General features: G+C 53.1%; 1 protein-coding gene across 2 annotated transcripts in view; it reads left to right on the top strand.

The window, feature by feature from the left end:
* The window catches only part of COL26A1 (collagen type XXVI alpha 1 chain), a 164,799-nt gene that overhangs the window by 119,920 nt on the left and 18,423 nt on the right, over positions 1-26,456 (top strand). For both annotated transcript variants that reach the window (XM_065920401.1, XM_065920400.1), the window contains exon 4: positions 21,095-21,156. In XM_065920401.1, the coding sequence (XP_065776473.1) occupies positions 21,095-21,156 (62 nt within the window). The remainder of the gene's footprint in view (positions 1-21,094; positions 21,157-26,456) is intronic.

Raw genomic sequence — 26,456 nt, 5'->3', positions numbered from 1 at the left:
TGCTATTTTCTGTGTTTTTTTTTCCCCAAAAAATATTTTTGTCATTAACTATCATAGAGGATGTGCAGTGGTAGCTCACTGTGGTTTTGATGCATATTTTCTTAACAACTCATGACACTGAGAATCTTTTCATGTGTTTGTTGGCCATTCTTAAACAGAGAATAGGCTTCCCCGATAGCTCAGTTGGTAAAGAATCCACTAGCAATGAGGGAGACCCCAGTTCGATTCCTGAGTCAGGAAGATCTGCTGGAGAAAGGATAGCCCCCCCAACTCCAGTATTCTTGGAGCTTCCCTTGTGGCAATTCTCTATACAGAGAATAGAGAAATGTCTATTCAAGTTCTTTGCTCTTTTTAAATTGAGTTGTTTGTCTTTTTGTTGCCATACTGTAAGATATTTTGGACACTAGATCCTTTTCAGATACAGGATTTCCAAATATTTTCTCCATTCTGTCAGTAGCCTTTTCATATTCTTGATAATGCCCTTTGATGCACAAACAGTTTTAATTGTGGTGAAATCCAATTTATCTATTTTTTCTTCTGCTGCTTATGCTTTTGGTGTACTTTCTAAGAATTAATTGCCAAATCTAAGGTCACAAGGGGCTTCCCTTGTGGCTCAGCTGGTAAAGAATCTGCCTGCAATATGGGAGACTGGGGTTTGATCCCTGGGTTGGGAAGATCCCCTGGAGAAGGGAAAGGCTACCCACTCCAGTATTCTGGCCTGGAGAATCTCATGGACTCTATAGTCCACGGGGTCGCAAAGAGTCTGACATGACTGAGCATCTGAACTGAACTGAACTGAAGGTCACAAAGGCTTACCCTGTGTTTTCTTCTGTGAGTTTTATGATTTCAGCTTTACATTAAGTTGTTGACCCATTTCAGGTTAACTTTTGTGTATAGTGTGAGGTAGGGGTCTAACTTCATTCTTTGCCTATGGATATTCAGTGTTCCCAGCACCATTTATGGGAGAGACTCTTCTTTCTCCATTGAGCGATCTTGGAAAGCTTGATAAAAATCAGTTGGTCAAGATACAGGGTTCTGACCTTTTTAAAAAAAAAATTATTTCTTTGGCGGCACCTGGTCCCCGGCGCCGCATGCAGGGTCTTCAGCGTGGCATACGCGCTCCTCATCGCAGCACGTGGGGTCTCGTTCCCTGGCCAGGGGTTGGACCTCGCCCCGCCCCCTGCTTTGGGAGCGCAGAGTCTCAGCCACAGGACCACCAGGGAAGTCCCAGTTCCGGCGTTTTTAAAAGCCTGGGCTCCTTCCTTGGCTTTGCTGCTTCCCAGTGTGTGCTGTGGGGAGGGCCTGTCTCTGTCTGAGCCTCCGTCTCCTTGTCTGGGAGATGAATCCTCGGGTCTGCTCAGCACTCAGGTGGCGTGGCAGCCCCAGGGGCTCCGCGTTCTGAGTTGCAATCGCCGTGGGCAGGCCGGTTCTGGGCTGGCTCTGCCTGCACCGCACGGGGGTCGCCTTCTCCTAGCCCCCCCGTGCATTGCCGATCCCTCTGTGGCTTCTCTTTCCCGTGGGTGGGGCTACTGCAGATCTTCCCGGTCTGCACAGCCTCACAGCACCCTCGTGTTGAAATCAGGCTTTCAACCTTCTGTTTGGGGTGGAGGGGTGCGGTGACTGGGGGATGCTAGTTTTCCCTTCCAGCTTCCTGTTTATTTATTCTACAACTCTGAAAGCATTTGCCCAGTACGTCAGAAATGAAATCCCCAAAGCAGACCCGAGTCTTTGCTGTGTTGCCAGGGGTACACTCGGAAGACCACGATCCTGAAGATACCAGGAAATTCCTCACCGGTGCCCACCTAGCATTTCCCTCCCTCTCAACAGTTCTTAATGGTGACGTGTCCTGTTCTTTTCTTTCTTTTTTTAAATTAATTTTTATTGAAGTGTAGTTGCTTCTTAGCATTGTGTTAGTTTCTACTACACAGCAAAGTGAATCAGCTATCCGTATACATATATCCCCTCTTTTTTGGATTTCCTTCCCATTCAGGTCACTGTCCTGTTCTTTTCATTTCAAGGACGAGAACACATCTGTGTCGAGTTCCTGCCTACTCTGGGCCTGGCTCTGTGTAGGGTGGAGCAGGGGTTCATGCCAGCTTGCTCCTGTAATTCCCACCACAGCCATGTGAGGGCAGTATAACGGCCCACAGGACACATAAGGGCGCTGCCTCCCCCAGGCTTGCTCCTGGAAGCCTTGGGAGGTCCTGGGAGAGGCTCCTTGTGCGCCGATGTGGTTTTCTGCTGTGGAGGTGCTGGGGACATCACGTTTCCACTTACCCTTCTTTTTAGGAGGCCCCTGAAGGAGCTCCTCAGACTTTTGCCAGAAGTGCAAGTTCCCTTTTTCCTCCAGCAGCTAGTGGTTTCTATTCTAAGGATGTGATTCTCTGCCTCTCCTTTAAAAAAGCCTAGCGCCCCATTTGTATCGGATGGTTGACAATTGTGGCAATTTTCCCAGTTCCATTTCTTCATCCCCTCACTCACCCCTGGTTTCTCTCTCTCTTTTTTTTCGGCTGCACTCAGTCTTCGTGGCTGAGTGGGGGCTACTCTCTAGTTGCGGTGTGTGGACTTTGCATGGAGGCGTCTTCCCTTGTTGCAGAGCCTGGGCTCTAGGATGTGTGGGCTCAGGAGCTGTGGTGCACGGGCTAAGTGACCCTGCGGCACGTGGAATCTTCCTGGACCAGGGATTGAACCCTTGTCCCCTGCCCTGGAAGGTGGGTTCTTAACCACCAAGGTGGATTCTGGACCACCAGAGAAACCTACCTCTAGTTTCTTGACCTTTCTGCCCAGGAATTTCCCCTCCTCCATCTTTCCACCCATTTTTGACTTGCTGAGGTGCGTGTCTGTGTTAGCATCTCCAGCCAGTCTTCCCTCTCTGCTCATCTGTCAGGGGTGGAACTGAACTGCTCCGTCAAGGCCGTGGTCTTGACATTTAGAGGAGTTATGGATCCCCAACTCTGAGAATTGGACAAAACTTCAGACAGTTTCTCCTAAAACATGCCCATGACCGATCATCTTGCTTCTAGATTCCAAGTGTTCCCTGATCTCTCAGTAAGAAACCTGTATCCAAGGTCCTTCAGCCTTGGTGGGAAAACAAGGAGACACCCCCTAATCCTTGCCAGGCCCCACTCCACATGGGACAGGGGTCACTTCTTAAATTCTCAGGTCCAGAGTAGCCTGGACCTTTCTCAGCTGATCCCTGGGTATAAACACTTTATTCTAATGGAGCAGCAGGACTTTGGGGACCCTCCTCATCCCTCATAACTGGGGAAACTGAATGTCCTTGGGGGGCAGAGGATTGTATCAAGCAGTTGGGTTCAAGGTGGAGCCCCGCCAGCTGCTGGCTGACCCTGGACAGGGCCTGGTGTCTGTCTGATCCAATGAAGAAAAAGTGAAAGCGTAGTCACTCAGTCGTGTCCGACTCTTTGCGACCCCATGGACTGTGGCCCGTTAGGCTCCTCTGTCCATGGGAAGTCTCCAGGCAAGAATACTGGAGTGGGTAGCTATTCCCTTCTCCAGGGGACATTCCCAATCCAGGGATTGAACCCAGGTCTCCTGCATTGCAGGCAGATTCTTTACCATCTGAGCCACTAAGGAAGCCATTGATGAAATGGAGCTAAACCAGGAAACCGCTAGTGGGAGTGTGCTAGCTCAGAGAGTTTGGGTCTCCCTTTATAGTGAATGGATAAAAGGTTCCTCTGCCTCTTCCCATAAGTGGAGCTCATGGCTGTTTTCCCTAGCTGGGACTGAGTCACAAAAATTCTTTTATGATCCATTTTCTGGCCCCCACCCCTGTTTTTTTTGGAAATTTGAAGCAGCATCCTAAATTTCCTCGGCCTAATTTTAGTCTCTGGAAACCGTGGCCAGATGATGTCAGATTGAATATTAGATGCCATTGGTCTCCCCAGGCCAGGCTCTGCCACCAGCTCCCTGCAGCTGCCCCGTCCCAGGGGGTCATGTGTGGGCCTGGGAGATGTCAGGATCACCAGCCACAAGTGATGGGAGTCTTGCTTCTCCATAGGAAGTGCCCTCAGCATTTGGATCCCACTCAGGGCAGGCCAGGAAAGGTTTTCCCAAAGGGAAGGGGCAGTTCTCACTCCATCAGCAAGCTTTCCCAGAATACCCTATTGTGTGTCCAGAAAAAGCGGGCAGGATCCTGTCCACCTCCCACACTCAGCCCGGCACCACCTTCCAACAGCAACTTTTAAAAAATTAGTTCATTTATGTTTGGTCACCCTGCCCTGGCTCCTTTTAGGTGATCTTGTCTAATCTCCATCTCCTCTCTAGTCTTTGTGTCCGTTTCTTTCTTTAAATCTTATTTTATTGAAATACAGTTGATTTATGATGTTGCGTGAATGTGTGCTGGACAGCAAAGTGATTCGGGTACACAAGCGTAAATATGTGTTCCTTTTTCATATTCTTTTCCATTATGGTTCATCACAGGATATTGAATATCATTCCCTGTGCTATAATACAGTTCCTGCTTAGTCATTCAGTCATGTCCGACTCTTTGTGACCCTTTGGACTGCAGCCCGCCAGGCTCCTCTGTCCATGGGATTCTCCAGGCAAAATACTGGAGTGGGCTGCCACTTCCTCCTCCAAGGGATCTTCCCCACCTAAGAATCAAACCTGAGTCTCCTCTGTCTCTTGCATTGCAGGTGGATTCTTTACCTGCTGAGCCACTGGGGAAGCTAGTGCTATGCAGTAGGACCTTGTTATTTATCCATCTCATATACATATAATAGTTTACACCTGCGATCTGCGTCCCTCTCTTTATCTTTATTCAGGGTAAACAGTCCTTTTTCACAAAGGAAAGGATGCTTTGCTCCCTCCTGGCATTTGCACTTGGCCTGGGTTCTGTAGCCTTTGATCAAACCTGCAGTCCCCATGTCCTGTCCCAGGGTGGAGCTGCCGTTGGCTCATGAACAGTGGTTCTAAATATGGGCACAGTCCAGCCCTGCCCAAAGCATCAAGGAACAATGGTTTCCTCGAAGTCCCCCGGGACCCCCAACCTCCCCACATGGGCCCCCAGTCCTTCCACACCCACTGCTTGGCCTCGATGGAGGAGTCTGTCAATGGGGCAAGGAGGCCTCTGCCACAGAGATGATGTGCGAAGTTCAGAAGCCAGAGAAGGTCACGGTCTGTTTTGGGGACCACAGGCCATGTGATGTGGTGCAGAGGGAGGCTGTGGAGAAGGGGAGAGGTGAAGGAGATGGACTGGAGGGTCCAGAGGCCACGCTGTGAGGGTCTTTTTATGGGACTCTATCTTTTTTTTAAAAATAATTAATCAATTTTGGCTGTGCTAAGTCTTAGTTGCAGCTTGCGACTCCTTTGTTGTAGCATGCATGCAGGATCCAGTTCCCCAGCTAGGGATCGAACCCACGCCCCTTTTACTGGAAGGTGGAATCGTAACCACGGGACAGCTGGAGAAGTCCCCCCAAATGACCTCTCGGCCTTAGAAGACTGAGTTCTACCAGCACTTACATACCATGTACTATCACCCTGTGCTTGGGTCAGCTGGCGGACCAGTAGGAAGATGGTATCCATTTGCCTTTTTCATCAGCATTTTCAAGAACCATTTCTTTTACATTTTAAATTGAACTTCAACTTGGAAAAAATCAGGGAAGAGGTTGTCAGTCCTTCTGTACCTCCCCTCCAGGGCAGGGACCAAGTGGGGGGCCCCCAGGACTTACCGAGGCACTGTGACCCCCTGACGTTCCGGTGGCCAGTAAGCCAAAGAAGCAGAGGGTTCTGACCCTGTGGCTATGGTTGCCCTTTGGTAGGTGGGGATGTGGACCAAAGTTCATACCTGAACCAGAAGAGGGGGATGGGGTGGGCTCCTGTGTTAAGTGATAGCTGAGACGTGGTGAAAGAGGAGACCGGAAAAGTCTACCCCTGGTTCATGACAACAAGGGAGCTTGTGTGTCTGGACTCAGGAAAGGAAAAAACAAGCCTGAGAAATCAAAATCTTGGGCCTCAACCTCCCCCAAATTCAAGACTGAAATTTACCCTCCGTCTGGGGCCACCAGGTTGGTTCCGGGTTGGAACTATAGATGAGTCAAGTGAAAAATCCTTAATATTAGTTATTTTAAATCCAGCCATGCATGAAAAGAAATAGATCGTGACCAAGGAGAATTTAGAAAATCTATTCATGTGATTCAGCTCACGAACAGTTTAAGGATACAATTCAACACCTCTTCATGATGGAAACTCCTGGCAAACAAGACAGAGGAAGGAACTTATGACCGCATAGACCTCCGCTACCGATCCGACAGCCAACATCACGTGCTGGTGTGAGTGAGTCAGTAGACTTGCCCCCCTTTGAAAGTTGTGAGTGGGATACGGAGGTACCTGTCACGACTCTACACCATACCTTTAAAGGAATTAAAAGCAAATGGTTTGGGAAACTTCTGTCTGAGAAAAGGCAGCGTTACCAAATGCAAGAAAACCAAAAGCCCCACAAGCCACGACTGGGAGGAGATATTTGCAGTGTCGAAAACTGACAACACTTTGACATCGGAAATAAAGAACTCCCCTGAATCAACAAGAAATAGCCAATAGAGAAATGGGTCAAGAACATGGACAGGCCTTTCACAGGCTGGAGGGGAGGTGGTGGGGACAAATGGCTCAAAAACTTATGAAAAGATGTTCAGCCTCATTAGCAGTGTGGAACATGCAAATTCAAACCACAGTGCGGGGGCGTTTCACACTCACCAGACTGGCAGACTTCTGTAGTCTTGGATCGCTGCCTCTCGGGGCCCCAGGGTGCAGGGCTGAGAGGGTGGTGTTGGAGGAAGGGGGACCGGATGCCCCCACTAATAGGGAGGCTCATTTCTGGACTCCTGTTGTCCTTCAGGACTTGGCTGAGGCTGGGCCAGCAAGGGGTCCCGAGCTGTTTGGGTCTACCCCAGCCCCTCCCCCCACGCCCTGCCCCCACCCCAGGCCCTTGGGGTCTCCGAGACTTGTTTCCTTGGACTCTGCTGGCGTCAGGGCCCTTCCCAGGCAGCCAGATGTGTCTCTGGCTGCAGCGCCCGGGTCTGCTGTGCAGAGCTGGGCGGAAGAAGAGACGGAGAAAGGAAGTGGGGGTAACTGGGTCAGACTGCCCCTCCCTGGCACTTGGACTGACCCCTCCCCCGAGATAATCTGCACCCCAGACCCCACCACCGCATCCCTAAAGCTTGGAGGGGCTGGAGGGAGGAGAGCGGGGCTCTCCTTCCCCCGCACAGGGCAGCCCAGCTGTGAGCAGGGCGCAAGCATCAGACTCCAAGGCCCGCCTCGGGCTGTCCCCTCACCTCCCCTGCAGCGGCCCGCCCGAGCCTTCTCGCACCTGCCACTTGGTGAGTCCAGCTGGGCTCCCAGGAGCCTGGGGTAGGACCAGTGTGGACGAGAGCCCTGCTCGTGGAGCAGAAGCTTCTCCCGTGGCTCTAGCCTAGCATCTGGATGCGGGTAAAACGGCCAGGAGGAGCCCGGATCCAGGAATCACGCTCTGTGCCTGAGCAGAAGGTTTCTCGTCCCTTCCTCTAATCTGCACACACGTGGAGCAGGTGACCAGGGAGTCTTGGCATTTCCAGATCCTGGGCCACGTTTTACCTTTGGGGGCTGAACCGTCTCTCGCCCCTCCTTAATTATGGCAATAACATTATCTCCCTGCTAGGCTCTCCTGGCAGGAGAGAGGGACGGCAGAACTCTTTGTATGGTGTTGGGCTTCCGGTGGTGGCGTACAGATTCTTACTATGGTGTAAATGACTAACAGGGAGTAGTGGCGTGCCTGCCCTGCAATGGTGAGAAGGTGTACGCCCAGGACTGGGTTTTAGCCCTGGGTGGACCATCACCTCAAGTGTGTGGCTACATCCATGAACAACGTACCACCTCCGATCTATTTTCTCACCTGTTAAAAGAAAGGGCCCAATGAGGTAGGCCTAAGGCCTTTACAATTGTATAGGAGGTTTGTTTTCTAATATGGGTACAAATATAGCTGCCCCTTCTCTGTCTGAGAAGGTGGCCTTGATTACCCTCATCCTTGGGACCAAAGCAGCTGAAGTTCAGAGAGTTAAGTCACTTCCCCAAGGTCACACAGCTTGTCGAGGTGGAGGGCCCAGAGAGATGACTAAGCCTTGAGCTATTAGGCAAACACAGTAAATCCTAAACAAATGCCTCTCTGTTGCTTGAATGTGTTTTAAACTATCAGGTCAGTCGGGGGAGGGAAAATGTCTCTAAGAAAGAGCCAGATTGTGTCCGAGTGATTGTCCAGGCTGGAAAAAACAGGCAATGAGCAGAAAAATCCACCCTCAGTGAAGGTCTGTGTCTCATGTGGGGACTGGCTCTGTCAAGTGGTCCTTTAGTTGCCATGACAACCTCCTCCTGTGGGGAAGGATGCAGTCCAGGTTTGACCCTGGGAATCCGGAGTCTTGTCATCTGCCCACTCCTCCTCCTTCTTGGTTTCCCTCATCCCCTGTCTCAACAGGAGGCCAGGTGGCCTGGGCTAGGAGGGGGCAGCTGACCAGTGCAAGGTGGTCCCTGAGAGATAGGTATGCAGGGAGGGAGCAGGTCAGACCTGAAAGAATATAAACTGCAGACATTGTCTGGGGGAGCTGAGCCCAGACTGCCCCATGTCGTGAAGCAGGAACCTTCTGTGTGGTCACTGCGTCCCCCGCTGGACGTGGGGTGGGCGTCATCACATGCTGTGCCCTTGAATGGCCAAGAACGGGGGGTGGGGGCACCAAGACCCGTCTCCCTCTTGCCCACCTCGAGCCCAGGGGTAGGCGGTGCACCGCCTGACGCCGGGGCTCTGGGCTCCCACCCCATGCAGTCAGAGCAGCGTCTCTTTGACTTATTATCTTTTGACGGCTCCAGAAGCCATGTGTATAGGAAAAAAATAAAACCTCGTCCTTTTAAAAAGGCATTTGAGGGAAAAAAAAAAAAAGGCATTTGAGGGACTTCCCTGGTGGTCCAGTGGCTAAGACTTCACACTCCCAATGCTGGGGGTGTGGGTTCTATCCCTGGTCAAGGAACTAGATCCCACATGCCGCAACTACGACCCGGCATGGCCAAAATAAAGAAAATTATTATTATTATTATTTTATAAAAAGAGCATTTGAAAACTGCTGCTCTGAGCCCTTCTTTGGTAGGAGGTCAGGCCTGTGGTCTCTCCAGCCTGGGATTCGTCCTCTGATAGAGAACTTGGGAGCCTTTTGGGATTCCTTGGTGGTCCGGTGGTTAGAACTCTGTGCTCTCACTGCCGAGGGTGCAGGTTCAGTCCTTGGTTGGGGAACTAATATCCCATGAGCCATGCAGAGCGACCAACAGAAAAGAGAGCTTGGGAGACCTGGTGTCAGAGGAAGCACCCCACACTCGCATCCCAGCTCCCCTGAACAACCTTCGAGACGTAGACGATGCTGTTAAGAGACCAAGGGCTTCCCTGGAGCCCAGCTGATCCTTGAATTAAAGCTGAAGCCACCTTGAGCCTTCCTGTACCTTTGGAGGAGTAGAGACCCTGAGAAGGGAAGGGGTCTGCCCAAGTGCACGCAGGGAAAGATCAGAACTGCTCCCAGGAGGTGCTCCAATGCCTGGGGCTCCCCCAGACCTCCCACCTGGGGACTTTGAACTCTACCGCCATTTTCCCCTGAAAGCCCCAAACCCCCAAGTGACTCTGCCCACTTCTGATTGTCTTTGGGGCACCTCATCCGTTTCCCTAAGATTAGAGCTCATCACCTGCCTGAGCCTGGACCAGTGATGCAAGAGGGGGAGGCCCTGCCTTGGGTCCAAGACTGTGGGTGATCTGCCCAGCAGAATCAGGCAGCCTCTCCCATATTCTGGAGGCCCTCAGTCAGCCTGCTTCGCTTTAGGGCTCCTGAACGTTGACCTTGAGCTCGGAGCCCTGTTAAAAAGGATCCTTTCCCGCTGATATAGAACGATGGTGGCATGCCCACCGATGCCACATGTCCATGGGGGCGGGGGGAGTCAGAGCTGGTCTCCCTGGGCTGCACTTGGTGTCATCTTTCAGACCCAGGCAGGGCCGCCTGCCAGCGTTCTGGGACCCTGGAGATATTTATGATTTCGTTCTGGATGAGGGAAAAAGAAAGACAGCACTTCAGACAATAACTTCAGATTAACAACGCGAACCTCAGAAATCCACCCAAGATAAGCAGCCGGATCGGTGAACCCTGAAAAATAAAACGTATGCAGGGGTGTCCTCCGCTTTCTCAACCCCTCAAATGACTGCAGAGACTGGATCTCTTACTTTTTTAATTTATTTGGCTGCCCTGGGTCTTCGTTGCTGCACGGGATTTTCTCTAGTTGCAGCGAGTCAGGGCTACTCTGAATTTGCAGTGTGTGGGCTTCTCATTGCAGTGGCTCCTCTTATTTCGGAGCACAGGCTCCAGGGCACACGAGCTTCCCCTGCTGAGGCATGTGGGCTCAGTAATTGCAGCTTCCGGTCTTAGTTGCTCCAATGCTTATGGGATCTTCCCGGATCAGTGATCGAACCCGTGTCTCCACATTGGCAGGCGGATTCTTTGCCACTGAGCCATCAGGGAAGCCCCTGAATCTCTTATTTCTGGATAAAACCCCCCTCGAGTCCTGTAGGACAGTCCTAGGAGACTGGAAATCTCTCCACTGAGCAAACGGGTACATGACCCCTTTAATCCAAGTACCCCCAGCTGTGGGAACCCCACTCCAGCAGAATTCTGAGTAGGACCAAGAAGTCCTTGATCTTGCAGAATTCTGGCTGTTGCCTACTCATGGATTTCTGGAGACTTCTCCCAGCTGTGCCAGTCAGTCTGAAAGGGAGTCACTCCGCAGTCCGCTGGAAACAGTGCTGATGAGAAAGATGTTGCCTCAAACAAACGTGGGTTCAGTCCCTGGCTGGGCAACTAAGATCCAGCATGCGAGCCGCAACTAAGCCGGCTAAGAGCCAGTGGTATGCCCCAACAACACCACCACCCGACTGCCTGCTTTGAATCCAGCCGCGGGCACTTGCTAGCTGTGTGACTTTGGGCAAATTACCTAATCTCTCTGTGCCTGGGTTGCTTCATCTGCAAAACAGAGATAACAAAGGTTCTTCCCTCACTGGGTTGTTGTAGGAATCAGACAAGTATCCATGAAAAGTGGTGCCTCGGGTTTCGTCCTTCCGTGAGCGTCTGGCAGAGTGAGCACTCTGTGAATGCGAGCTGCTTTTTCTTCTTTTTATCATTATTATGACCTGCGTGGCTCCACACGGGTCAGATCCTCTCTGCTATTGTGAAATCGGAAGAGAGCATTTCCTCCCTTCTTCCCCTCCCACCAAGACATGAGCCAGAAGGTAATGAACTTCAGCCTCCAAACGGCTTTCTTATCTCTACCTTAAGCCCCTTCCACTTCTCCTGGCCTCGGTGGAAATGGAAACCAGCTGCTCGGGGTGGCGGGGGCGGGGAGCAGGGAGGAAGCTCCCAGCACAGAGTTGCCAGGGTTCGCTTGGGACACACGACCCCTGCCTGCTGAGGGAGGAGAACGGTCCCTTCCCTCCCCTGCCCGAGTTCCCTGAGGTCCTCCAAGGTGGGCCACCTGAGCAATGAGCTGAGGGTCTCCTTCTAGATCTGCTCGCCCCCTCCCCCAAGGTGGTGCTGCCTCTGTCCGAGAGGACACATGAGCTTCTTTGCAGCCCCGTGTGACAGAGGCGTATGCCTGCCCCACTTCTCAGAATACGAGAATGGATGAGACCTGGACCCACGGGGAGGAGGGGTACACAAGATGTTCCCCAGCCAGGCTGCTGAGTGCTCTAAGCAAGGTGTATATTGCACTCTTGGCAATTAGTAGGAAACTGGCTGCCTGGGTCCTCCTGGAGTAGTCAAGGAAGGCTCCCTGGAGGAGGTGGTGCTTCAGTAGGAATTTACTAATCATTGGAGTGGGTTAGAATCTATTTCTGGATATGATAACAAGACAGGCAAATGCCAAAGAACTAGAAGAGTGAGGGGTGCTCAGATCATGGCAAGCAACCCGTTCATGGGGACGGGGGTTTTCCTCAGGGCGGTGGGGAATACTGGAGTGTGACATGTCAGATTGGTGATTTAGGATGAGCAAGGTTAGGGTTAGACGTGTTTTACACAGACCACGCCTGTGTACTAGCATCCTCGTCAAGAAAGAGACCATTTTCATCATCTTAGAAGTCCTCCCCCTGCCTCTTCTAACTGCCCTCCTCAAGGCAACCACTGACCCACAGGCCACCGCCTTCGAGCTGTCCTGCCTGTGATGGAACTTTCAGTAAATGGACTGACATGAGTGTGTGCTCTCTGGGGTCTGTCATCTCTGAGTTCATCCACTGGGTATGTGGTTCCTGTGCACTTCTTACTGTGCAGTATTCCATTTTGTGAATATTTAGTTTATCCCATCAGCCACCAATGGGAATTCAGATTATTAAAAATTTTTGGTTATTTGGAGCAACACTGCTTATTCTTACACAGGCCTTTTGGTGAAATTATTCATTTTTGTACCTGGAGATGGAATTGCTCCTATTAGAGGAAATTGCTCGTCCCTATTAGAAACAGCCACAATATCCGTGGTTGTTTCATGGACATTGCATTGATGCTGTCTTAGAGTCCCAGTGACTCATACCCTCTTGGATACTCAGATACTTGCATTGTTAGTCTTGCGTTTTCAGCTGTCCTAGTGGGTGTAGTTTAATTTGCATTTCCTGATAGAGCTAGGGAGTTGAGCCCCTCTACGAATGACTCAGCCATTTGGCATCTTATTTTGTGGTTTTATGTATTCCAAGGACCTCTTCTACTTGATGATAGGCGTCTTCATTCTCTTAATGCTGTCTTCTGATGAAAAGAAATTCTTACATTTAATGCAATTCATCTTATCAAAGCTTTCCTTAATGTTACTGCTTTTTGTATTAGAAGAAATCTTTGTCTATTCTGAGATCATGAAGGTAAGTTACCTATATTTTATTAAAATTATATTGGATTTTTTTGTTTGTTTGTTTTTGTTTTGTGTTTTTGTATTGCTGTTTTGGCGAAATTTGGCATGACGTGTGAGATCTTAGTTCCCCAACCGGAGATTGAACCTGTGCCCTCTGCAGTGAAAGCACGGAGTCCTAAACACTGGACCACCAGGGAATTTCCAAAAAACTGTGGTTTCTTTTTTAACAGTTAGATCTACAGTGTATCTGGAATCAACTTTCGTGTGTGGTATGGGTTGGGGGGTCAAATTCTTTTATTTTACTTCTCCATTTTGATGTCCAATTGAGCCAGTACTCTTTACTGAAGTCCTTCCTTTCTCTCCTTTACTCATATATACCTTTTTTATAAACCAGGTGACTGTGTTAAATGTGAATCTATTTGTCTGTCTTTGCACCAATAATACAGTGTCTTAATTACTATAGTTTTATAGTAGATCTCAGTTCTGGTTGTATAAGTCTTCCACGTTTGTTCTATTTCATCTTTGCGTTTGGCTATTCTTGGACCTTTGCATTTTTGTATATATTTTGGAAACAACCTGAGACACACACACAGAACATACAAAAAAACCTTCTAAGATTTTGAATGAGGTTGCATTGAATGGATAGATCAATTGGGAGAGAATTAACGTATATAGTATGGCACCTTCCAATCCATGAGTATAGTGTACCTTTTCATTTATTTAAGTCTACTTTAATTTCTCTCAGTGATGTTTTATAATTTTCAGTAGATTTATTCCTAGATAATTTGATGCTGTGTGAATGATATTTTAACATTTCATTTTCTACGTGGTTTATTGTCAATGTATAGTAATATGGTTGGTTTTTGAAAACTCTATAATCCTTGCTAAATTAACTTAGTAATTCCAGTAATTCCTCTTTAGATTTTTCGAGGGCAAAGATGTTTTGGGGTGTGGTCCAGCCGCGGTACAAGACCCAACAATCTTGAACTCTGGGCTGGATTTGGAGGTTGAGAGGGAAGAAGACAGACTTCCCCAGTCAGATTGGCAGAGTCTGTAGGGCCACGCGCACGTACTAAGTCACTCCAGTCGTGTCTGACTCTTTGTGACCCTGTGGTCTATAGCCTGCCAAGCTCCTCTGTCCATGGCATTCTCCAGGGAAGAATACTGAAGTGGGTTGCCATGCCCTCCTTCAGGGGATCTACCCAAGGATCGAACCCACGTCTTTTATGTCTCCTGCATTGGTGGGTGGGTTCTTTACCACTTGCATCACCTGGGAAGCTAGGGGGATGCAAAAATCACAGACTTCACCCATGTCTAGTCACGATCCAGGCACTGTTTTCATATCGCGTGGAGAGTTCTTCCCCCAACCAGGGCATCTAGCCTCGCCCACCGTGGCCTTCTGGGAAGGGAAGGCTGCCTTTAATCAACAAGCTGGGTGACCTTGACTACGTTGTTAAACCTCTCTTGAGTCTCATCTTCCTCACTCACAAAGGGAGCGACGCATGCCAGGGTATTTCTGCCTCTCACCTCATAGGTGACTGATGAACCTTGGTGAATAGTTTTCACTCACCCATGTTGTCTCTTTTCCCCATGGGGTTTTTCTGAACATTGCTGGAAATTTCTGCAGTCCAGAGGATGCTGGTGTGTGGGGGGGGAGGGGGGGGGGGGTTGCCAGCTCCCACTGTGCTCTGAGCAGCTTCAATGCAGCTGGTCCTTTGGGGATTTTTATTTCCACGGTGAGGACACCCATGCAAGGCTGCCCCTCTTCAAGAAGGAACTCAAATTACTTTTCAATAAAAACTCTTGGCAGAAGTTCCTGAAAAACTCTGGCCTTCTCTGTGATCCCTGACATAGAAAAAGGATGGAATTTAATTATTCTGTCCCGTCCATGAGCCCCACGGCTGGGCCTGGCATGCAGCCATTGCTCTGTCCGACCAGCAGGCTCCCCGGCCCCGCTGGGGTTCATTGCTCTGGCATGTGTGAGGGAGCACAGAGGAGACCCAGGGCAGGGCCCCCACCTTCGGCCTGGCCTCACCCTTTCCACCCTTCCTTTTGGGGTCTGTGTCTTAGAAAAATCCCATCTGTCTGCGGTTACCTGGACAAGAGGCTCTCTACAAGTTAACTGGAGAGGTGACTTCCCAGGTCCAGGAAAGGTATTGATATTTTACAAAATTCCCATCAGGGCCTCTCTGCTACCCACGAGGCTCAGCTCCAGAGCACCAGAGGGCGGTTAAGAGCTTCAGGTTGAATTGGAAACATCAGGATTGGAAAAATCTAAAATGATCACCTCTTGGTGGTCCCAGGCGTCTGGGGATCCCAAGAGACTCTGCAACTCCAGCCTGCAGCTGGCTTGTCTCCTGCCAGCTCATGAAGAAACACAGTTTTGTATATTTTCCACGCAGCATCATAAGCACGTTCTGTGTTTTTACCCAGTTAAACATTTAAATTAAAGATCCCCTAGAGAAGGGCAGGGCAGCCTGCTCCAGTATTCTTGCCTGGAGAATCCCGTGGACAGAGGAGGCTGGCGGGCTACAACCTATAGGTTTGCAGAGTCGGACTTGACTGAAGCGATAAGAACGCACTCATGTATTCAATATATTAAATATGTATATTGTTTTTAAAAGGCCATTAGCCCCTCAAGGCTTACCATGAGAGAGGAGAGTTCTCAGTACCCCTCTTTGCCGCCAGCTTTCATTCCCGATAGTCAGGCTTTTTGGGGTGGGAGTGGAACGCCTACCTCCACCGCTTTCGTCACATTAGGGACACTGAGGCCGCTCAGGACCCTCTTGTTCCTGCGGCGCCTTGTAGGCACTCACAGCCAGTCTAACTGGCCTGCCCCACCCCGTCCCCGCAGCATCTTACCCTGTTGGCCTCCGTGGAACTGTCTTCCCCTTGGAGTCTTGGCTAGGGTCAAGGGTCTCCCAGGGGATGTGGGGGTCTCCTCCAGCCAGGCCCCACTGGGTGGGCTGCGGGTGACACCCACCCTGTGTATGCCCCCTGCCTGCAGACCACCTCTGAGAGGGTCGATGGGCCTCAGGCAGGGCCACCCTGTCTGCCGCCATCGGCATCTCAGCCACACAGGGGACTGACTCTGCCTCTTTAGGAGTCTCTGCAGTAGCCAACCCCTGCCCTGTCAGCGAAGCCCAGACCTTGGGAATCCGATCTCATTCAGGGGGAGGCTCCTGACTTCAGGATTCAGAGCCACGACCGGAAGCAGTGCTGGCCAAAGGCACGTGGTGGGTTGGCCCCACCTACCCTCTGCAGTGGGTGGTGGGAGCCCAGCAGTGAGAGGCCGAGGGGGCAGGGGGCAGGAGCAGAGAGCCTGGGGCCCCTGGAGCTGGTCAGTGTAAACCCCTTTAGGGCTTCCCTGGTGGCTCAGTGGTAAAGAACCTGTCTGCCGATGCAGGAAACATGAGTTCGATCCCTGGTCCAGGAAGATCCCACATGCCTCGGAGCAGCTAAGCCCGTGCCTTAGAACTAGCGAGCCTGTGCTTGAGAGCCCAGGAACCGCAACTACTGAAGCCTGCTCACCCTAGAGCCTGTGCTCCATGACAGGAAAAGCCACTGCAAGGGGAAGCCCCTGCACCGCAATGAGAGTAGCTCCCGCTTTCTGCAACTAGCGAAAGCCCTCATGCAGCAACAAAGACCTCGCAGGGTCAAAAATAAATACAGAAGTAAAACTGATTTTTAAAAAAGTATAGACCCCTTTTACAGATGGAGAAACTGAGGTGCAGAGAGAAAGCGGGCCCCAAGCCCCACAGTGAGCCAGCGGCCTCCCTAGCTCTCTCTCTGCCGGCCGCACTGAGCAGTCAGTCCTCTGTCTCAGCCACGCACCCCCTCACCTCCAATCCACATATACTGGCAAAGATCTCCAAGCCCAAGTTCTGCCTCTGTGTCCTAGACTCGAGGAAACGCTCGTGGACCCGCGTGTGCTGGGAAGGTGGGAATCCTCGGAACCCCAGAAAGGGAAGAGTTTGCCTCTCAGGGAGGGGAAACCGAGGCCCGGAGCCAGGTGGGCAGGGCCTCGGCCGGTCACACAGCCAGCATCGCCCCGCCAGGCCCGTTTCCATAGTTCCGCCGCCCCGAGGAATAATTAGAGAAAGTTAAACACACATAATTTAATTGCTTGTCGATGACAGGATGCCAGGGGAGCCATAAAACCCGCCCAGCTTCAGAGCGCCTGCCCGGGCAGGTGGCACGGGAGGCCGGGATGGCAGCCTGGGACCCTGCCCGCTGGCTGGGCCTCTCTCTGCGGCTGGGGTGCCGAACCCCTCCCTACCCCTCCCCAGGCCGGCTGACAGCCAAGCCGCTCCCCGCAGGCCGAGCAGGGTGCCCAGTGCCAGCGCAGACTAGGCCCGGGGCCCTGCACGCTTTCCAGAAACAGGTTCCTATGTGAGCCCCAGGCTCGCCCCTCTCTCTGCTGACCGGCCCCCCTGCAGGGCATCCTGTGTGCTGCCTCAGACCCTGGAAATGTGTTCACGGGTCCCAGATGCCTCGGGAACGTTCACTGCGTGGAGCTGAGGCCCGATTGACACCTCACCCATGGCCATCCTGCCCCACCTTCTTCCTTCGGGAGGGGGGTCCCCAGGGTGGGGTGGCGCCCTCCTGTGTGTGCAGGGAACAGATGAAGCTCAAGCCAGAAAGTTCTCCGGACCAGTCCGCTTCCAGAGTCGACGCCCTTTTTGTCCCATAAGATGCTCTTGGGTCTCTGCTGCGAGGGCAGGCACCCCATTCCCGCTACCCTACCCCCTGTGCATCAGCATTAGCACGGGGTGGGGCCCCCCGGCAGTCTGGTGGTTGGTTGAGACTTTGTCTTCCCATGCAGGGGTCGCTGGTTCGATCCCTGGTGGAGGAGCTAAGTTCCCACATGCCTCGTGGCCCAAGTGCCAAGACATGAAAAACGAAGAAATGTTGTAACAGATTTGATGAAGACTTTAAAAAATGGTCCACATCTAAAACAAAAGCAAAAGGATATGAGCACAGGGTCACCAAGGGGCTCACGGGCACCCACCAGTCCTCCACGTGGAGGAGGGGGTGGCCGGGGGTGGGTAGGGGACGGGGTGGGGTGTGAATGTCAGGCTGGAGGATGGATGAGTGGGTGGATGGATGGGCGGGAGTGGGTGGGTGGAGGTGGGGTGGGTGGCATGACACGTGAGACCCTTGTTTTGTTTCGATGTCTGTCTTTCCCATGAAAGGCAGCTTTCAGAGGCACCAGGATCCTGCTGTATTTAGGAGGGAGGCACTGAATGTCCCCTGGGCATCTTTCCGTGTGTCTGGCCTCGTTGACTGGGGGCCTAGGGGCACCTGGTCATTGTACAGGGTACGTGTGCGTGCTCAGTCATGTCCGACTCTGTGCGACCCTTTGGACTCTAGCTCGCCAGGGTCCTCTGTCCATGGGGTCTTTCAGGCAAGAATACTATAGTGAGTTGCCACTTCCTCCTCCAGGGGATCTTCCCAGCCTAGGATCGAACCTGCGTCTCCTGCATCTCCTGCATTGCAGGTGGATTCTTTACCCGCAGAGCCATTCCAGAGAGCCGCCCTCCTCCCACCGCCAAATTGTAAAGGGGGCCCCCCTGAATTTCAGTGCCTGTGGGCATTTCCCCTGGGGTGGATCCCTGAGCCCGGAGAGGACCATCAGCCCTCCCTGTTCTCCAAGCCCTCCTGTGTCTGCCAGCCTGGGACTCGGCCCCTCTCTGCCTTTCCCCTAGTGACTCATCCTTGAGAAGTCCCCTCTGCTCGTCTCTCTGCTCTGTGCCTTGTACCTTTTACTTTCTTTACCATCCCTTTTGCTGGGAGGAGTTGGAGGGAAACATGTGTGTTCAACACCCCACGTTTAACCAGAAAACCACCTCCGTTCCTGCTGGTCTTTTGTGAAATCCTGCCCTGTCCCTGAGTCAGACAACTGTATACATTCTTCTAGTTGTTTTAAAGTTCCAGTGTTTATACCTCAGTCTTTAATCTCTTTTATGTATCAGGGTTACTGACAAGGTTTTATTGGGGAAAGAAAAAGAGTTTTGTTTCTAAAAAAAAAAAAAAAAGGCTTATAAACCATGAACTGGGCACAGCCCAGGGTGGATGGGGAAGGAGATGAGGATGAGGGGGTCCCTGCCAACCCACAGAAACCGGGGTAGGGCTGGTGAGCAGAAAGTAAGGGGCTGTCAGCCCCCATGGCCCCGAGGCTGGGCACCCCTGGTGAAGACACAGCCTGAACCACCTGTTCCCAAGGTCCTAAGATCCTGGGAGTTTCGTTGCATCTCTCACAGGACAAGCATTATTGTAAAACAGGGACATTTCCAAGGTGGTTCATGTTCAGTGACAAAGATACAGGACTTCTCCAAAGACAGACAGGGCTGATGATGGGGGGCGGGGACCCCGCCAGTGGGCATGGGAGCCTCGCCACAGCCAAGGGGCCTCTGAACACCAAATGGGGCATGCTGAGTTACCCTAATACCTCTCGTGTGTCTGCTTGACCAGAAAGGGGTGGCTGTGGGTCAGGCTTTGAACTGAGGGAGGAATCTATCTCCTGACTTCCAGAGCAATAAAAGCTCTTAGGAACAGCTTTGAACCATCTATTTCCTCATTAAAGAGCTCTGGGTCTCTGGGGGAGACAGACATAAATAGATGATTACAGCCCAGGGAGATGTGTGCCTGGGAGGTTAACCATTACTGGTCTCCTAATTGGCCTTCCGGCTCTGGGGCCCTCCCACAGCCTCCCACGGTACACTCTGCTGCCAGAGCGAGCTTTTAAAAATGCAAATCTGACCTTGGCTTTCACCCCCTCCGACAGCTGCCCATTGGTCTCAGGACACTGCCGGGCTCCTCCCCACTGTCCTCCTGCTCCAGCCTTGTGGTCCCCAGGTGTGCTCTGGCCCGCTAGGCTGCTGGAAGACCCTCCCCGTTCTGTTCCCCTCTGGTGTCAGCACTAATTCTTCCTTCTATGGAATCTGATCAATCACTGTGCATCCCTCAGGCCTCACCTTAGATGCCACTGCCTCCAGGAAGCCCTCCTGGACCACCCCCAGCCCAGATGGGCTTTGGTAACTCCAGATAGGCTACCCACTCCAGTATTCTTGGGCTTCCCTGATGGCTCAGCTGGTTAAGAATCCGCCTGCAATGTGGGAGACCTGGATTTGATCCCTGATTTGGGAAGATCCACTGGAGAAGGGAATGGCTACCCACTCCATTATTCTGGCCTGGAGAATTCCATGGACAATATATCCACAGGGTCTCAAAGAGTTGTACACAACTGAACAACTTTCACGTTGCTCTTTTACACGTTCTGTTCTTACAGCCCTTAGCAGCCTATGTCTTTTTACCTGTCCCCTTCCTCAGACTGTAGCTCTCAAAGGCAGGGAGTGTGTCTCATTTACTACCCATTCATTAACTATCAGATTTTTTTTTTAATGGTGGAGTTTATTTTTAAAAAATATTTTTCGACATGTACACACTGCTCTATTTGTTTATTTTTTACTTATCTTTGGCTACACTGGGTTTTTGTTCCTGCACGGGCTTTTCTTTAGTTGTGGCAAGCAGGGGCCATTCTCTAGTTGCAGTGCACGGGCTTCTCATTGCTGGCTTCTCTTGTTGTGGAACACAGGCTCTAGGCACACGGGCTTCAGTAGTTGCAGCATGCAGGCTCAGTAGTTGTGACTTGCTGGCCCTAGGGTGCGGGCTTCAGTAGTTTCGGCACAGAAGCTCATTAGTTACAACTTGAGGGCCTTCGAGCTTGCAGGCTTCAGTAGTTGTGGCGTACAGGCTTAGTAGCTTGCGGCATGTGGAATCCTGCCAGACCAGGGATCAAACTAGGTCCCCTGCACTGGCAAGGGGAGTCCCATCCACTGTGCCACCAGGGAAGTCCTCAGATATTTTTTGAGCCACTAGTTTGTGCCAGGTACTGAAATTCATGAACAAACAAAATAGACAAAGACCTTGCGCATATAACACTTGCAGGCTGACAAGGCATCCCAGGTCGTAGCTCAGACGATTTGCAATACTCTGCTGTGGATGCCCAGAAAGGAGGCTTGGAGGTCAGGCAGGCTGCCTGGAGGAGGGGGCACTAAAGATAAGGCTCTGAAGGATGCGTAGGAGTTTTCCAGGCAGCAACTCAGAGATTTCCCTGCCTGCCTGAGCAGAGGCTATCCTGCCTGGCTGGGCTGCTCTCTCCCCAGGATCCACTCCACTCTCACCTCTTCTCTTTCAGAATGTATGAACTGTACCCGGCTCAGCGACATGAGCGAGCGGCTGACCACGCTGGAGGCCAAGGTCAGATGGTTTGGGGATCCTGGGCCTAGGGAGTTGAAGAGGGAGGAGCTGGCGTCAGCCTCAGGGAGCCCGGCAGGCCTGAGCAGCCTGGTCCCGGGGGCTGGGTGCTATCTGGGGCCTCCGTGGCTCTAGGTAACTTTCTCTAGGCCGGGCCAGCCTCCTGGGGTGGGAGAGGGGAGTAGGATGAGTAAGAAGCCCGAGGGTCCCAGGCAGCAGGCTGGTCTGGGTGTGGGCCGCGATGGCTGGGAGACCAGAAGCCCAGATGCTGACCCCTCATTGGAAAGAGGAGGGAAGTCGCTGTCCCCCCAGGGCTGCTGACCCCCACTCTGGTTCCTCCTTCCCGGTCTTGCACGGGGCTGGGCTCAGGAGCTGATGGAGGAGGAGCCGCCTGGCCCCTGAGAGCTTTCTCCCCGTCTACATCAGGGGGCAGTGGGGTGGAGCAGCCCACCCCAGAGGCAGAAGGGCTCAGTAAAGCCCAGGTCACTTATCTGGGAGTGGCCCCAGGCAGCAGCGGAGGAGGATAGGGCTCAGAGAAGGGGAGGATGTGAGAGGTGCGGGTGTGTCAGGGAAGCGTCTCCGTGGGGACACCTGGGGCTCTGTCCCGCCTGGCCCCTGGGAGACAGCGCAGAGCCTGCCTGGGGGCCGGCCTGGCCCTCGCTGGGACGCGCTTCTGCCTGCTGCCCCTGTCCCCACGTGCCCCTGCAGACAAGCCCCACCGCCTTCACCTGGAAAGCAGGCGCAGGGTGACTGGTCTGGGGGAGGCAGGCTTGGGGGCTGCGGCTGCTGTGCCTCCAACCTCCAAGGAGCCTCTGGGGGCAGCGGGACTGCCGGGGGCTCCTGGCCCAGGGCAGAGCCAGCACGGGGGGCTGGACTGACCTGAGCCGAGGCAGCACTCTCTCCAGGGCAGACTGCAACAGCTGGGCCAGGGCGCTGCCCGGGAGGGCGCTGTGAGCATGGCCGGCCGGCAGGGAGGCCGGAGTGGGGGCAGGGCGCCGAGGTGGGCTGCGAGACCCCCACAGCGGGAACACAGAGCAGACCCAGGGGTCGAACCCCAGCCCAGGGGAGCCTGACAGGCTGGGCCTCCCTGCAGACACACAGACACAGACACACACACAGACAGATACACGCATGGACACACACATAGACAGATACACGCACAGACACACATAGACAGACACACACACACACACACACATAGATACACACACAGACACACACACAGACACACATACACACACAGACACACACACAGACAGATACACACAGACAGACACACACATAGACAGATACACACATAGATACACACACAGACAGATACACACACACACACACAGATACACACACAGACACACACATAGACAGATACACGCACAGACACACATAGACAGATACACACACACACAGATACACACCCAGACACACACACACAGACACACACATAGATACACACACAGATACACACACCTAGATACACACACAGATACACACACCTAGATACACACACAGACACACACACAGATACACAGACACACACACACAGATACAGAGATACACACACACAGACACACATACACACAGACACACACAGACACACATAGATACACACACACAGACACACAGACACAGATACACACACAGACAGATACACACACAGACAGACACACACATAGACAGATACACACCCAGATGCACACACACATAGATACACACACAGACACACACAGACAGATACACACAGAGACACACACACACAGATACACACAGACACACACAGACAGATACACACACAGACACACACACACAGATACACACACAGACACACACATAGACAGATACACACACAGACACACACACAGATACACACACAGAAACACACATAGATACACACACAGACACACACATAGATACACACACAGACAGATACACACAGACATAGATACACACACAAATACACATACACAGACACACAGATACACACACAGACACACACAGACAGATACACACACACACAGATACACGCACAGACACACATAGCCACACATATAGACACACACAGAGAGATACATACAGACACATACATGAACACACACATAGACACATACATAAACACAGAGACACACATATAAACACACATGAACACACAGAGGCACACACACATAGACATATACATAAACACACGCACAGATGCACAGAGACGCACACAGCCCTGGCCAATGCTGCGTCACCCTTCGGCCGTGCCTCCTGCCCTGAAGCCTGACCGTGGGGACGTCTGCCTGGTGCGATGGGGACTGCGGTGACTGGCAGCTGGAGCCGGGCACGTGTGGGACCACCCCCAACCTGAGCCCCACTTCCTCCTCTGTGGAGCGCGGGGGTGCCAGCCTCGCAGGACCGCTCGGGGCCTCAGGGGCCGGGGTGGGGGCCCCGTGCTGGACAGATGTGAGACCCTGTGTTCCCATTTGTGCCACCTCGCTGTGGCCTCTTCCTGATGGAGGCACAGGTACATGGGAGGAGCCCCACGGCAGAAGCGTGAATGGCCTCCCTTGTCCCCGCAGGCAGGAGGGTCCCCCAGCAGCCCAGGTGCCTGGGCAGAGGCCGGGGGTGGAGACCCCGTGCCCTCCCTGGGTCAGCGGCTCTGCAGGGTGGGGGCAGAAGGCTTCAGGGAGCGGATGCTGCCACATGAGCCAAGCTGGGGCTGGGGCAGCCCTGGCAGGGATGAAAGGTGCTGGGGAAGATGCTAGAAGGAACTCATGGTACCTAAGACTCTAGAAAAGGCCGGCTCCCCAGGCTCACTGGCCTGACAGACATTTTCCAGACACCTGAAACCTCTGCGTGGTTTGGCAGAGCGCCGGCCCAGCACCTCGGGGTGTTACAAGTCACAGCTCTGAGGCAGGACCGGCACCACGTCCGCTGTCCCCCCGCCCCGGCCCTCACCCATGCCCGCCCGCCATGAGCAAGTCCTCCCCTGGTGCCCCCACCCTGCGCCGCCCTCTGCCTGGGGACACCGCACCCCGGCCCGGCCAGAGTGGAGGGCTGGAGGCGGGCTTACTCTCCGGCCCCGAGGGTGAGGGTCGTGACTCCTCCGTGGACCTCAGGGGGTCTCCTCCACAGACTGTGGGGATCAGGCTGTCCCAGTGATGACCCAGTGATAACAGGACCCTTCTCAGCTCTGGGCGTCAGCCTGGTGCCCTGAAAGGTGGAAGCGGAAGGGGTCACTTCCCGGCCCCTCCCTGGCTCATAGAGAGATGACCTCAGGTGACCCTTGGGTGGGGAGATAGACGAGGAAGCTTGAGACAGGTGTCCAGAGAGGTGGCAGCCGTGGGGTCCCTTCTGGATTTCCCGATGGCGGTGGGAGGCTCCTGTCTCAGCCCCTGTGTCCAGTCTGGGTCACCTTCCAGCTGCCCGCCTGCCTGCTGGGTGCCCACGTGTCCCCTGGAGAAGCAGGGCCCCTCGGAGCTTCACCCGCCCCATCAGAGGGCCCTGAGGGGCAGCAGCCGAGAGAGGGTGGGGGACGCAGGCCAGGCTAGCAGCCAGGACAGCCCTGCAGCCTCAGGGGCGTGTGAGGTCAGGGGAGCCCACAGGGTCAGAGAGAGCACGGAGCTGGGGTCAGGTGGGTGAAGGCAGAAGCGGGCAGGCAGATCCCCGATGGGGAGTCAGAACCTGGGCAGCCAGCAGTAAGTCCAAGGCCTGGAAACTTCGACGTCTGCTTCCTCAAGAGGAGAAGCCTGTTTTGACATGTCAAGAGGGATGCATTCAGTGGCCAGCAATGCGAACCCAGCCATTGGCAGCTTATTTCTTAGCATTTATTTTTAGTTCAATAGGAAGTCCAGACTCTGTGGTTTTGGGATTGGTTTGGTGACTCAAGAAACCAGACTCCCTCCACAGCCTTCCTCTCCACCTTCTTAGTGAATTGGCTTTTGTCCTCATGTCATTTAGTGCTAAAGCGTTCGTTACTCAGTCCTGTCCAACTCTTTGTGGCCCCAAGAACTGTAGCCTGCCAGGCTCCTCTGTTCATGGAATTCTCCAGGCAAGAATACTGGAGTAGGTTGCCATGCCCTTCTCCAGGGGATCTTCCTGACCCAGGGATTGAACCCTGGTCTCCTGCACTGCAGACAGACTCTTTGCTGTCTGAGTCACCAGAGTGCCTCATGGTCAGTGCCTCATGATTACAAAGTGGCTGCTGCAGCTCGAAGCCTCACATCCTTATACATTGTTCAAAGGCAGGTAGTAGAGGGTGAAGCAAAGTATCTCAAGAAATTCATTATGTCTCATTGGCCAACACTAGGCTATATGCGCACCTCCTAGGTACAAGGGAGCTGGGAAAATGAGTAATTGGCCAGTGATGATTCCTTCTCTGGGGCATACTCACTGGCTCACAGTAAGGGTTCTAGAGCCAAGGAAGAGGAGGTGGTTGGAGGCCAGGCAACGGCAAAGGACAGCTCCATCTTCACTCCTTGCAGTGCCCTAGTTGCTTAAGGATCCAAACCTAGGAGCAGATCTAGATTCCTCCCACCCCCTTCCTAGGATAGGCTAGAGCAGCTGTTGGGGGATCGTGGGGTAGAAAGACAGCAGAAAAAAAGTTTCCTGCCTTCCTTCCTCTCCTCCCCCTCAGTTTACACTCTGACTCCAAGGACCTGACTGAGTGGGAGGGAGCCCAAGGGGATTTCCCTGGGTGAGGCCTGGTCTCTGGTGCAGGAGGGTGGTGTCCTGGCCAATCAGCCAGGCCACAAGGACGTCATCAGAACCCCTGAGATGGAAGACTGGCTGGCGTCTGGTTTTCTCAGCTGAGTCCCCACGCCGCCCACTGCGCCCCGGTGAGCTCAGCCCGGCAGAGACGGGTCAGTTTCTCCAGGAGGTTGGCCACGACCAGACCACGGGGGCTTGAACTCTGGAGTGGGCTGCTTCTAACTTGACGGTGTCCATGGCTCCTCTGCCTGGGTCCATGGGCTCTGTGGACCTTGGTGTCTGTGAGGGAGATGCCCCAGGAAGGAGTGAGCTTGGTCTTTTGTGCAGGGGCGAGGTTGTAGGCAGAGGGTCCCTTCGGGGAGCCCGGGAGCCCTACCACGAAAGGAGCCCAGGAGCCCAGTCTGGTTGCCCCCACCCTGATCCCGCCAAGCCACACTCCCCCGGCTCCTGGAGCCCCCCTGTTACCTATGTTCACCCGGAGGAGTCCTCCGCACCCCCACCAACATGCTGTATCTCAACTCATCCCCCTGACTGGGGACCTTCACCCCCAGACCTGTCCTCTCCTGTGCCGCTGTTTGAATGGTGGCGATCCTACCCCCCCCCCCCCAAGCCAGGCT

The sequence above is a fragment of the Muntiacus reevesi genome, chromosome 2, assembly GCF_963930625.1.
Source record: "Muntiacus reevesi chromosome 2, mMunRee1.1, whole genome shotgun sequence".
Lineage (NCBI taxonomy): Eukaryota > Metazoa > Chordata > Mammalia > Artiodactyla > Cervidae > Muntiacus > Muntiacus reevesi.
This window is presented reverse-complemented; position numbering and strand designations above follow the sequence as displayed.